Source organism: Notolepis coatsorum, assembly GCF_963971535.1.
Source record: "Notolepis coatsorum genome assembly, chromosome: 3".
Taxonomy (NCBI): Eukaryota; Metazoa; Chordata; class Actinopteri; order Aulopiformes; family Paralepididae; genus Notolepis; species Notolepis coatsorum.
The window spans coordinates 101,830,010-101,844,757 of record NC_140167.1 but is presented as its reverse complement, the minus strand read 5'-3'; the positions used below and the strand labels follow the sequence as shown (position 1 = coordinate 101,844,757).

Below are 14,748 nucleotides of genomic sequence, written 5' to 3'. Positions count from 1 at the left end.
GCCCAGAGGGAACTATTTTCACCGGACACTATGACCGGAGAGATTAAATATGTCGGACTTCAACAGATTTTGCCGGCCAAATACCGGTAATTACCGGCTAACGGAAACGCTGGTGTGTGGACGATGATGACAGGCCTGGAATAAAGGACCACCACTCTATGTCCTAGAACAGCTCTCTGGGACCAGCAAACTGTTCACCTTTTGTCTCAGGGACTGGCGAGCAATAATGTTACCTCCTTCAGGGACCACTTCAAATGAAACTAATTTTTTTTTAAACAATTTCAACGTTAGTTAACCAGGCCAGAGAACGCTCAGCATTATCCCAGAGCTGTTAACCAGGCCAGACACCCCTCAGCATCATCACACAGCTGTTAACCAGACCAGACACCGCTCAGCATCATCACACAGCTGTTAACCAGGCCAGACACCGCTCAGCATCATCCCACAGCTGTTAACCAGACCAGACACCGCTCAGCATCATCCCACAGCTGTTAACCAGGCCAGACACCGCTCAGCATCATCCCACAGCTCAGCGTTTCCGTTAGCCGGTAATTACCGGTATTTGGCCGGCAAAATCTGTTGAAGTCCGACATATTTAATCTCTCCGGTCATAGTGTCCGGTGAAAATAGTTCCCTCTGGGCACAGTTTGATTATTTGAATTGTATTTGGATGGGCTGGAGTTGGGTGGCCTATGCGATGAACGAAACAATCATTGCGTTTGTTGTCGTTGCTTCGCTCAGCGAGAGCTTGCTGCTGGATTTGCGGAAGGCATGCAGCTGCAGACCCACAGAACCCACCAGCTTTGCTGGCACAGTGCGGTCCCCAGACCTGGAAAGCTGCTCTGCGGGTCTGCAGCTGGATGCTTCTTGCAAACTAACTGCGGCCGGCTCGCGCTGATAACAGCTTTCATTGTTGGACCGGCTGCTTGGTGGAGCAACGATGAAACGAATGTAATGAATCGTTCGTCGCATGGGCTATTTAATTTTGGCCTGTTTTGGTACGGTTCGGGTGGTCAAGTTGTGCTTGGAGGAAGTTGTTTTCACCGGACATTATGACCAGCACCAAGTCGTTGGGAGGTGGATATATACATCACGCAAACCCACGATAATGTTGCCGTCTCTCTGCAAAATTTCTCAGTTCTTCGCTTGATATAATTAATACAAATGTCCAATATAACGGAATTCGTTAGCTCATAAAAATGTGATTATAACAGACTGCTGTTTAGTGTCGGACCGACTGCCCACATACGCGGTCTATTTTATTTCAAGTCAGCAGCAGCACGGAGTATCGAGGGACTTATTTTATTTGGAATATATTAATGACTGTATACGCAAAAGTAGCCTATAGTTTTAAGTAATAATATTATAAATCTACATGCCTTGAGGATGACATTCTTTATTCAATTGTTTTAAAGCTCAATAAACTATGACCGGAATTAATCTCATTTGTCCGGTAGATTGAAATCTTGCAGGTCACGGAGACCGGCAACAATTTTTTCTAACGGAAACCCTGCCACAGCTGTTAACCAGACCAGACACCGCTCAGCATCATCACACAGCTGTTAACCAGACCAGACACCGCTCAGCATCATCCCACAGCTGTTAACCAGACCAGAGACCGCTCAGCATCATCACACAGCTGTTAACCAGACCAGAGACCGCTCAGCATCATCATCCCACAGCTGTTAACCAGACCAGACACCGCTCAGCATCATCCCACAGCTGTTAACCAGACCAGACACCGCTCAGCATCATCCCACAGCTGTTAACCAGACCAGAGACCGCTCAGCATCATCCCACAGCTGTTAACCAGACCAGAGACCGCTCAGCATCATCCCACAGCTGTTAACCAGACCAGAGACCGCTCAGCATCATCATCCCACAGCTGTTAACCAGACCAGAGACCGCTCAGCATCATCCCACAGCTGTTAACAAGACCAGACACCGCTCAGCATCATCATCCCACAGCTGTTAACCAGACCAGAGACCGCTCAGCATCACAGCTGTTAACCAGACCAGAGACCGCTCAGCATCATCCCAGAGCTGTTAACCAGACCAGAGACCGCTCAGCATCACAGCTGTTAACCAGACCAGAGACCGCTCAGCATCACAGCTGTTAACCAGACCAGACACCGCTCAGCATCACAGCTGTTAACCAGACCAGACACCGCTCAGCATCATCACACAGCTGTTAACCAGGCCAGAGACCGCTCAGCATCATCATCCCACAGCTGTTAACCAGACCAGACACCGCTCAGCATCACAGCTGTTAACCAGACCAGAGACCGCTCAGCATCACAGCTGTTAACCAGACCAGACACCGCTCAGCATCACAGCTGTTAACCAGACCAGACACCGCTCAGCATCATCACACAGCTGTTAACCAGGCCAGAGACCGCTCAGCATCATCATCCCACAGCTGTTAACCAGACCAGACACCGCTCAGCATCACAGCTGTTAACCAGACCAGACACCGCTCAGCATCACAGCTGTTAACCAGACCAGACACCGCTCAGCATCATCCCACAGCTGTTAACCAGACCAGACACCGCTCAGCATCATCCCACAGCTGTTAACCAGACCAGAGACCCCTCAGCATCATCCCACAGCTGTTAACCAGACCAGAGACCGCTCAGCATCATCACACAGCTGTTAACCAGACCAGAGACCGCTCAGCATCATCCCACAGCTGTTAACCAGACCAGAGACCGCTCAGCATCATCCCACAGCTGTTAACCAGACCAGACACCGCTCAGCATTATCCCAGAGCTGTTAACCAGACCAGAGACCGCTCAGCATCATCACACAGCTGTTAACCAGACCAGAGACCGCTCAGCATCATCACACAGCTGTTAACCAGACCAGACACCGCTCAGCATCATCCCACAGCTGTTAACCAGGGCTGCACGATTTTGGGAAATAATCTAATTGCGATTATTCTGACAGATATTGCGATTGCGATTTGCGATGCGATTATAACATATTTAAAAGAAAATGTACAAGAAGAATGTTGCTGCTTTCTGTAGTCGGGTCCCAACTGCAAAATTACTGTATTACCCTGTATTATACACTTTTACTATCATGTAGACTATTCTGCTTTGTGTTTACATGTGATGTATTGTATACATGCACATTTATTATGTTCTTGTGTGATGTATCGCACATTTTATTGCTGTGTGATGTATTGCAAATGTTATTGCTGTCATCTTGGCCAGGTCTACCTTGCAAAGGAGATATTGTATCTCAATGGGACTTCCTGGTTAAAAAAAAAAAAAAAAAAAAATAATATATATATATATTTTTTTATTGCAGGCTTGGCGATTTGATAATTGCATCATTCCAAATCGCGATTTCGATTAAAAAACGATTAATCGTGCAGCCCTATTAACCAGGCCAGAGACCGCTCAGCATCATCCCACAGCTGTTAACCAGACCAGAGACCGCTCAGCATCATCCCACAGCTGTCACTGGTCCCCAGGCCTGAGTTTGAGAAATATTGTCCCACAGGTTATTCCATTCAAAGTATTTGCAGTAAAAAGAGACAAACCTTTGCATTCATTTCTGCCTGAACCTGTACTTCAATGTCCTTTCTGTATGCAGCAAGTTTAGTTTCATATGAAACCCACTTGTCCCCTCTGTTATGGCTCTCGTATTCCTGGTCAATCATCTTCATCTTGTCAACTGTGAAACAGAAAAATAGCTCAAACCAAGTCTATTCTTAAGAACCTTCAAAGTGTTCTACCAACAACATCCACAGATGTATGGTATCACTAACCAACTTTGAGAAAAAGGACAGTGCCTCGGTTTCACCTATTTATTTTGGCCATCAGCCTAGTTAGCCCTCATCAGAGCACGAGTAGACCAACACATTAGCACGTTTCGTTTGGTGAAACTGGGGCACTGTCCGTGTCCTCTTTCTCAAGGTTGGTGAGTGCTAACACACATCTTTGGGTGTTGTTTTTTGAAGTATATGTTTTTTTTGGTTTAGCACCACAGTAAGAGCTTATTTCTGGGAAGGCGTGTCCAACTACTCCACTGCAACCGTGTTCTCCTACAAATATTTGTGCTGGGACAATATGACAGCTGAGTAACTAATGCAAGTCATTAGGGAATTAAAACACTTTTTTCAAAATGACAAACAAGTCATTTTACAGTAGCAGTTGTATTACTTGTGAAAGTAAAGAAGTGGCTTGTGTGTGGGCGGCTACGTGGCGTAGTGGGCAAGGCGCTGGGCTGTTCGAGCCCAGCGCTCCACATTTGCTTTCAGTTTAGCTGGTCGTCCGCACTAATACACATTGGCCGTATTAGGGGGTGGGAAACTGATGGGTGGGGATCGGGCGTTGTGGACAGCGACTCCTACAGATCGGTTGGTGCGCCTGCGCAGTAGAATCAGGAAGTGTCGGGGGCAGCGTGAGCCTCCCACGCGCTACTCCTCGCCACTGAGAGATCGAGCTGCGCAGGTGAAAAGATGCGACTGCTGTTACCTCAAGTACCGGAGGGGACTTGTGCTATGTATGACTTAGTCCACATTGCAGCCGGCTTGTGGGAGGCAAGAAACAGCGTCCGTGACAGGGGAGGGTTGATTTGGATGATACGAAATTGGGATGGGAGAAAATATAGAAAAATGGGAGAAAAAGTGGATAAAAAAAAAAAAAAGTGGCTTGTGTGTGTGATTATTAGAGAATGTCAAGTTAGACCGCGCTCTCAAGATTCTACACTGGGTGCTGAAATCCCATTAAGTATTATATAAAAAAAGAAGCAGTGAAGCTAGACCAGCACTCTCAGGTTCAAGTATTTAATGGCAGCCTGAAACAAACATGTTTCGGAATTACATATTCCTTCTTCAGTGCAAGCTATAACACTGAAGAAGGAATATGTAATTCCGAAACATGTTTGTTTCAGGCTGCCATTAAATACTTGAACCTGAGAGTGCTGGTCTAGCTTCACTGCTTCTTGATTATTAGAGAAATCATCTCAGTCAGATGGGGTTAGAAAAAAAAAGTTTAAGTACCACAGCCTACATTACAGATACATAAAAGTAATTGAAGGTCATGAATAATGTGTAGTATAATGGGTCAATTTGAGAGAGTGTTTTATCTTACCAAGGGATTCTCTGTAACTTGCTGTGTTGGTGGTTTGAGTGTCGGCATCACAGCGCTGCCCATGGATATAATGATCTGTTAGTTCTGTTAGAAGTCTTATCAGGAAACCTGGAGGACAGAAGAAAAATAATTGTGTGCCAATGATCAGGCATAGGTGTAGGGTTGGGCAGTATACTGATATTTATCATTCATCCTCCATTTGGGTTATCGTATTGTGGGACATTTTCAATATTGTGAGCCGTGATGCACAATTTTGCCGTCTAAATGAATAATGAAAAGTAAATATCGAGTTAATATCAAGTAAGACTTCTCACAAAATGATATCTGAAGTATTTGACAATGTTAAATGAAAATGACTTGATATCACATTTCCAAGTACCCCACAGTCCAATATGATGGAGTAGATATTGGATTATATCACATGATTTTCCATACTAAGATATATATATATATTAGAGCTGGGCCGTTAACGGCGTTAACGTGCTGCGTTAACGCTATACTAGTATCGCGCAATAATATAATTAACGCATTAATCTAAAAAATTAAATAAAATAATTTTTTTTTTTTTACCTTTATTTACCCAGGGTAGGTTCGCTGAGCACAGATGCTCTTTTTCAGGAACGCCCTGCTTCACATTCACACAGTTCCATTCACACCTGGGAGCTGCCCAGTACAACCACAGTTGACACCATTGGCCACTGAGCAACTCCACTGGAGCAGTTGATTCAAGCCATCCCATGTCACATAGTTCAAGTTTGAAATGATTCTTTCTGTTTTGCTCCTGAGAGTGCTAGATACTGTACTGTACTGGTAATATTATTTATTTGTGTTAACTTCTGAATAAAACAACTTATTAAACACAAGTACATCTTATTGAACATTATTTTGATATTTCATTACCAATTATCATAGCAAAACAGCTTTTTCAAACAGTCTGTAATGCATTTTGGAAACGGGAGATGGGCTCATGGTGTAATGGGCCACCTGGCCTGAGAAACATAAGGAGGAAAGAAAAAGTAAGGACGTACTTCTGGTCATTATTTGGGTAGAACACACATATTTTGAATGCCTTCGGCAGGTTTTTTTTTTTTTTTTTTAGCCATTTTAATCTAGATTAATCTAGATTAAATCCAGGATTGCAAATAGATTAATCTAGATTAAAAAAATTAATCTATGCCCACCTCTAATATATATATATAAGTGTGTGTGATATATATTATATTAAAAAGAAAAACTCCTTTTGAATATAGTGATATTGCATTTGTTCTAGGGCTGGGGGAAATAAATCAATACGGCATAGTGTAGTGATATTTTGTATGCCGATATTAAGCTATATCGATACTCTGACACCAAGTATCGATATTTCTCAAATAAATAAATACAATTTAAAATAAATACATTTCTATTGCAGATGTTGACAGAGTTTTCCAATGTGGAGCATTTGCAGTTTTAAAAAGGTAATAAATTGCAATATCACAATATTATCGTATGCAGGGTTCCCACAGACATTGCAAAATGAAATTCAATGACTTTCAAGTACTTTCACAAGCACTATTTGTATAAGGATACAATTAACTTTTAACTGTTTTTTTATAGAAAAAAAATTTGATCCAATATTTATGGCTTAAAACCTATTTCCGACAATTAGTTACACTTTAAAATAAAAATAATGCAATTTCTTGATTCAGAACAATTTGATCATGGATGAACAAAACTTTCAATGCGAATGGTTGATTTGAATTTCAATGACTTTTTAAGCACCTTGTTAAAAAATTTGCTGTTTTCAGGCCTTGACTTTTTTAGTGTAAAAAAATCAAGAACTTTAAGCACTTCAAGGACCTTGTGCGAACCCTGCATATAGTGACTCTAGTATCATGATACTATAATATCGTGGGGCCTCTGGTGATTCCCACCCCTTATGTGTTCCATATCACCCAGCCCTATGTCAGTGACTGGTTGATTGCAATCGTTTGTAAAAGGAGAATACAGTGAATTTTTTTACCAGCTTGTTGACACCGTTATTGTTTTGTCTTTTTTTTTTTTTTTTTTATTGCAAAACAAAACTTATTAAAAGTCAGTACTCAACACACAATGTATAATGAAACTTTCAGTAAAGGTGGTTAAATATATGCAAGTACAGAAACAGGATAAAACAAAAATAGTCAATAATAACATTTTAACCGTATACAGTGTATATCCAGCGAAGTTACAATTATATAAATGTTAGTATATAATATACCCCTAATACCTATTTTCTAAAACCCTACACACATATGCTCCAGCTCAAACCCCCCCCTCCCGGACCCCCTCTTGGATAGTACCTCCATTATCCCTCACTCCTAACCAGACACTACCATTATAGGCTAGCTTTTATTCTCTCCACCACTTCTAACCACATTGACATTTTGGATTCATTGAGCCCCAGAATTCTTGCTGTAGATATTTCTTGATATATCACATCGAGATATGTAAGAAACCACACTTTCCGGCACATTTTTTCCGGTTGAAACCAACGTGATGCGATCAGTTTTTTAGCTACTGTGATACCCGATAAAACCAATCTTTTTAGTTGTGGATTCACTGCAAACTCAAAAACATCATTCAATAGCAATACCGCGGGGTGTACAGGTATATTCCAAAATACGAGTATTGATAATTGTTGGGACACATCTTTCCAGAATGCCTTAACTGGTGGGCAGTCCCAATACATGTGCATAAATGTTCCTTCGTCCCCATTTGTACATTGGGAGCATTTGGAGTCTTGTATAAGCCCCATTTTGCACAGCCTTATAGGAGTCAAGTATGTCCTGTGAATATAGTTCAGATTGATTTGTTGATGATCCGGGTTCCTTGATGTAAGTCGGACATTTGCCCAGGCTCCTTGCCAATCAAAGTCATTTTCCAGGTCTGGTATATCCCTCCTCCAGACATTGTCTAGTTGAAGGGTTTCATACGAGGACGTTAGTAATTGATAATAAAAACCTGATACAAAACCTCCCAATGTATCTCTTTCATAGAAAAATTTGTGGTATCTGTGGTGTTCAATTGGTATGAGTAATGGAACACCGTGAGATCTCATACAAAGTCGTAACTGTATGTAAAAAAGCCATGTGGACTCGGTGAGGTTAAACTTTATGCATATTTCGACATAACTACAGAGGCCCTTGTTATTAAAAATATCCCCTAATGAGTGTATGCCTCTCTCTTCCCATATAGGGAATCTTATAGGTCGTTTTCCCATTAAGAGAGCATTGTTATTGAATATGGGAGTGTGATTATGCCATACTTGAGGGTTAGGAAATTTCCTTTGTGTTTCCCGCCATGTCCTGATTGCATGGGTAATTATTGGGCCAAATTCTCGCTCACAATGCTTGATTGAAAGTTTAGTGTATGCTATGTCTTTCAATCTCTGTGGGGCTACTATGTTTTCTTCTAATTTTCTCCAAGATACCAAAGCCTCGGGGTCAAACCATATCTTCTTCAATGGTCTTAATGTGAAGGCATTAAAATATTGTAAAAAATCTGGGACTGCCATGCCACCGTCTGCTTTATTTCTCTGTGCGGTGGATCTTTTTATGCGAGGTGGTTTGTTATTCCAAATAAATTTGTATGTGGAGGTTTGTAATCTTTTCCAGTAGCCCTCTGGAGGAGGTAACGGAAGCATTGAGCTGAAGAAATTAATTCTTGGTAATACATCCATCTTAACTATTGATACCCTTGCCTGTACTGAGTTTTTAAGTTTTGCCCACCTGTCCAGGTCGTCTTTGATTTTGTTCTGTATTTTTGTGTAATTGTGCTTCACCGTTTGTCTTATGGTGGGAAATATTTCCACACCCAAGCATCTGAAATGTTTGACCATGGGTATCGCACCTGGGAGGGTTGTCTCTTTTTTTGCACTGGTGTTAAGAGGAAGAAAAGCCGACTTAGGCCAATTTATTTTAAATCCCGATAAATCACCAAAGTTCTCTATCAACTTGAGTATAAGCGGCAATGTGTTGTTAGGGTTTTGCATGAACAATATTACGTCGTCCGCATATAAACTAATTTTATGATGTGTGCCCTTGATTACTATTGGTTCTATGTGTTGGGATTGTCTTATAAATTGTGCTAAAGGTTCTAATGATAGATCGAATAGTCCGGGACTAAGAGGGCAACCTTGTCTGGCTGAGCGTGATACCGGAAAGATATCGGAGATGAATGTGCCTGTTGTAATCCTGGCCGATGGGTCCTTGTATAGTACTTTAATCATATCAATGAAACCTTTTCCTAACCCCATCCTTTCCAATACTGCCCATAGAAACGACCATTCCAACCTGTCAAATGCTTTCATAGCATCCAGGGATAGTATCGCCTTAGGTGTGATGTCCTCTTTGTCTGTATCTAGTACGTGCAGTATTCGCCTTATGTTATCATTGATCAGGCGACCTTTTATGAAGCCTGTTTGGTCCGGATGAACTAAAGACGTCATATGCTTTTGCAATCTGATGGCTAATATCTTAGAGTACAGTTTGACATCGGTTCCGAGGAGGCTTAAAGGACGGTAACTACCGCACTCAGTGGGGTCTTTGTCTTTTTTGTGAAGAACTGAAATGAGTGCGGTATTTTGGTGTTCAATGAAGCTTCCCTCTTTGACTGAGTATAAGATCATATTTAGTAATAAGGGTCCAAATATGTCCCAGCAAGAAATGTACATTTCTGATGGGATACCGTCAATTCCCGGAGCTTTGCCGTTTTTCATTCCGGATATGGCCTTCTTGAGTTCTTCTAATGTGATCGGTACTTCTAACTGTTTAGCGTCTTCCTCCGTAAGTTTAGGGAGAGTAATTTGATTAAGATATGTGTCTAATTTGTCTTGATCAAAGGTCGTTTCTGAGTTATATAAATCGGAGTAGAATTCTTTGAATGTATCGTTTATTATTTTGGGTTCTGTTACTAGAGCTTGTTGTTTCCTAATGGCAGTTATATCTGCAAATTTTGCATTAATTCTTAGTCGCATGGCTAATAGGTGACTAGGTTTAGAACCTTGGAAGTACTGCTGTTGTCTTGTGCTGCGTATTTGCAATTCCGATTTTTGTCTGTACATTGCTTTGATCTCTGTCTTTAGAATGTTAACTTGGTTATCTAGTCTAGTAGAGTTGTTGTATTTTAAAGAATTAAAAAGCGTTGAGTAAAGCGTTTCCATTTCAGACAGTTTTGTGTTTTGATTTATGCGCAATATGGAGGTAAATCTATCCGAGAAATCCTTGATCATATTCTTTACCGACATCCATAATATTCTGGGATCTTGCACCGAGTTAGCATTATCCCGTAGGAATACTGTGAGAGCTTCTTTAATTTGTGTAATGAATTCCTTGTTGTTAAGCAGCATCGAATTAAAACGCCATCTTGGGGCCCGGGCAGATAGTGTACCAAATGTTGCTTTCAGGATTAAGTAGCAGTGATCTGATAGCGCATTGGGTGTCATTTCCACTTCATATTTATCAAATATTCTCGGGGATGCAAAGACGTAATCAATTCTGGATAGTGTGTTGTGTCTCGCCGAACGACAGGAGTACTTGCGGGTCATGGGGTTAAGTGAACGCCATAAATCAGTTACTCCTGTTGATTTCGACCAATCTTTTAATGCTTTAGATGAATTCTTTTGTTCGCTGGAGAAGGAAAGGTAAGTTTTGTCCATCCTTGGGTTCCAAATGGCATTAAAATCCGCACCTATTATATATGAGTACTCGGGATGGTTTAACATTTCTCCTGTTAGTGAAGTGAAGAAACCCACTTCGTACAAATTCGGGGCATATACCGCTGCCAATGCAATTTTCCTGTTATTGTGTATAATCCTAGCTATAGTTATGCGCCCCTCAGCATCCGACCATACCCCTTTCAATTCGATATTTAATTTGCGTCTGACGACTATGGCTACCCCTCTAGTTCTCGTAGCAAAAGAAGAGTGACTAATATTATGGTATATGTTATCCGCTAACGTATTTATGTCTCCCTCTAAAATGTGCGTTTCGCTTAATAGAGCCACGTCCACATGTTCTTTTTTCATCAGTGTGAGCACGCTTTTGCGCTTGTGTTGTTTGTTTATCCCACCGGTGTTCCATACCATTATATTCAAACTAGCCATAGTCTATGCATGTTTTCGTGTAGTTTTTGGTAATGCTTCTGGAGTATGAAGCTACAATAGATGTACATCCAATTAATGAGGTCCCGTTGAGAGCTGAGCTTAAAAACATATATATATACAAATAAAAATCCCCTATTTTCCCCTCACCCAGAAAGTCGAACATGCCTGTGTTCCAAGAACACATCCTCCGCGATTGACTTTCTCCCATGGTCCACCGGATTGCCCAAACTGAGCATTGTAATCCTAATTTTCCTATGCTAATTGCCATAGGATCTAACATTTCCATTCTATTGCAATAGAATGTCGCTTTTGGTCTTGCACCTTCCCTTACTGTAATGAAGTATTGTGATAAATAACATAAAAATAAAAATAAAAAATAAAATAAAAAAAGAGAATAAACTTTTATCGACATATTCCTTTAAACCCTCCACTAACGTGTGGGGGAAAAAAAGGAAAAGATTGTAGAGCAATATTGACACCTTAATGTGAAGAACATTGGAAAAGAATAATGTAAGTTAAAATATATTTAAAAAATATAGAGTAATATTGACACCTTAATGTGAAGAACATTGGAAAAGAACAATGTAAGTTAAAATATATTTAAAAAATATAGAGTAATGAGAAGAAAAAATTAAATAAAATAAAAATCAATGGAAAGATATAGATAAGGAATAAGAGATAAATAATTATCAACGTGGAGAAGCCACTAGAACCGATTTAACTGATTAGATAAGATAGAAAAGCAGCGCCTTTTAGCGCTTCAATGTGCCTTTAATGGAGTGATTACTTAAATTGTTAGAATAACCTTGCTGTGTTCATACGTTTATGTGTGGTTAATTTTTAACGTATTATTAAGGACTGATTGAACTTCATTTAATTTATTATCTGCTACGTGTATACACACCGAATGTTATTGTTAGAGTTGTATGCTTCGTTGTCATGGTGCCTTATATTCTAGAAGGTTGTAGAATATACTAGTGCCTAGACTTTTTTACTTTCCAGAATGATCTAAGAGACCCAGGGCATTTGAGCGATAAACCCAGAATATTCCAGATAGATCTTTTTGCAATGATATTTATTTGTCCCCTCAGAGACCAGAGACTGAAATTATAATGTATTATGAATCGTATTATACACAGTACACTTTGTTATAGACGGCTTGCATATCGTTTGCTACTTTGATGAACACAACAAAGTCATTCCAACACTGGTGGAATGACTTTATTGATGAACACAATAAAGTCATTCCAACACTGGTATATATTGAGAGAGAGGCTTAACTGTTTCCGGCATTTTCGTCATGCTTTGGGTTATTTGCTCCATTTTGATTCAGGAAATCCTCAGCTTCAATAGGTGTATATGGACCTGACCTGCGGCCGTTATTGCCCAAGAATGATAACAGCGCCGGATATGATAGCCTTGGCTTGTAGCCGGCTTTGTACAGCTTTTGCATCACATCTTTGTATGGTAGACGTCGGATGATGGCCTCTTTGCTCAAATCTTCGTAGATAAATATTGGTTTATCACCATACTTCAGCTTCCCACGTTGGTTGCGAGCATATTTGATGATGTCATCCCTTGTTGTAGTTTTCCGCAGAGTGACAATGATGACTCTCGGCCCGTTGATACTTTGCCCCTGGGAACCGATTCTGTAAACTTGTTCCACTTCTGGCACTTTGTTTGGATCAGTGTTATCCAAAATCGTTGATAACACTATTGGAAAGTTGGTATCTTCGCAGTTCACTGCTTCATCAAGCCCCACAATGCGGATGTTATTCCGCCTGTGGTAACGTTGGGTTTCTAGTTGCCTCTCCATCGCTTCTTTTTTAAGCTCTTTTATTTCTCTCCGGAGTTCTTCTTTCACTTTTTCCATATCTTCTCCCATCTCTGTCATGCTACCTTCGTTCGCCTTGACTGCATGTGTAATTTCTTTCACCGTGTTCTCCACTGTCGTGATTCGCAAGGACTGATCGGCGATCGCTCTCATAACCTGTTCGAATTTAGTATCGATGTGTTCAACGTGTGCTTTGAAAGCTACCATCTGTTCTTTATCAGCGACCATCAGTTCTTTTATCAGGATAGTCAGAGAGTTGAAGTCGGGTGGAGTGGTGGTGTTGAAGTCGAGTGGAGTGGTAGTACTGCTTTCTTCAGTTAGCGGCATAGATGCAGTGACGTTGGAATCCATATATCTGGCTGCTCTCGCTTTCACGGAGCTTGATTCTGTACCTTCTGTTATGTTGGTCTCTATTAACTCTCTTTCGGGGACCGTAATCGATGATCCCGGTAAATTGTCCTCTTCCTTCTCCTCCTCGGAGCTTGTCGCCGTCGGCTCAGAACCAGCGACGGTTAGGACGTGTCTTCCTCGTTTTGTTACGTCCTGCGCCGTTGAAGTTGCCGTAGTTATTTTCTCTGTCGTCTTTCTACCTCTAACCATTTTGTCTTTTGATATGGTTAGTAGAGGGTCTTAACAATACATACGATGTGGTCTATTCTCTTTCTTTACTGTCCAAATAATGTTTTTAAACGAAATTAGCGTTGGTGGGAGCGGAGCAATTGCAAAATGCGTGCACTACATGTTGTGCTAAAACCGGAAGTCTATTGTTTTGTCTTTTAAATGTTTTGTCCTACGATTGTGTCAAAATAAAGTATTCAATCAATCAATGCTTACCTTTTTTATCCTTCTGTTTGTTTGAAGTCTGTGAAAATGGCAAATGACAATAATAATCAGCACAGTAACAGACTTATTCTTCTCCATTTTGTCGATTAAAAATCATATTCTAAATGATGTTACATTACCAGGGATCTGTAAAGTGTTGAATGTGGACTGATTTTCATAAGTTGGAGAAGGTCTTCGGTTGTAAAAACCTGCCAAGATCGATTAGAGGATATCAGTTACAAACCAGGGGTACAACGGTAGACGTTTAACAGTCTCTCCTGTATTTCACATTTGAGTTTATCCTAGTAATCTGCAGAAAGTTTCATACAGTGCTCTTGTATCGAGCTTGGTAAGCAGACGTCAAATTCCCGGGGGCAATCCGTAGAGGACCTTTTCGCATGGGTGTGTGTGTTGACAGGTGGATTTTGGGGTTAAAAGTAGAAAAGAAAATATCTAATTGTGCTTAATTGACATTGCAATTGCGATATTATTCACGATGATTTATGCGTTATCAGTCTCATTTTCATTGAAAAACACTCAAAATGATCACGGTGTGATTTTTGTGAGGATCTGTGCCTTAAGATCTTTAAAGGGGTCATGTACTGCTATTCCTAGCACTATTTGGGCAACTTTACACAATTCCTGTTAGTCTATTGAAGACATCTGTAAGGTTTTTTTTCAAAAAAATGCATTGTTTTATATTTCTAATCAAGTACTCAAAACCATCATTTTCCAGCTTCAAGATTTCAGGCTGTTATGGCCTGGCTCCGCCCATAAGCACTTTGAGTGACAGTCAGTCCACACAGTCTGCGACTGGTAGACAGAGAGAGATAGAGAGAGGGGGGGGGGGGTGCGAGAGAGAGAGA

General features: G+C 40.8%; 1 protein-coding gene across 1 annotated transcript in view; it reads right to left on the bottom strand.

Moving 5' to 3' along the window:
• ofd1 (OFD1 centriole and centriolar satellite protein) overlaps window positions 1-13,911 on the bottom strand; it is a 58,940-nt gene extending 45,029 nt beyond the window's left edge. Inside the window, exons 1-3 of the mRNA XM_084311578.1 lie at window positions 13,895-13,911; window positions 5,103-5,210; window positions 3,548-3,681 (exon numbers count right to left, since the gene is read on the bottom strand). Coding sequence (XP_084167704.1) covers window positions 3,548-3,673 — 126 coding nt within the window. The 5' untranslated portion in view covers window positions 3,674-3,681; window positions 5,103-5,210; window positions 13,895-13,911. The remainder of the gene's footprint in view (window positions 1-3,547; window positions 3,682-5,102; window positions 5,211-13,894) is intronic.
• Window positions 13,912-14,748: the final 837 nt, after the last annotated feature.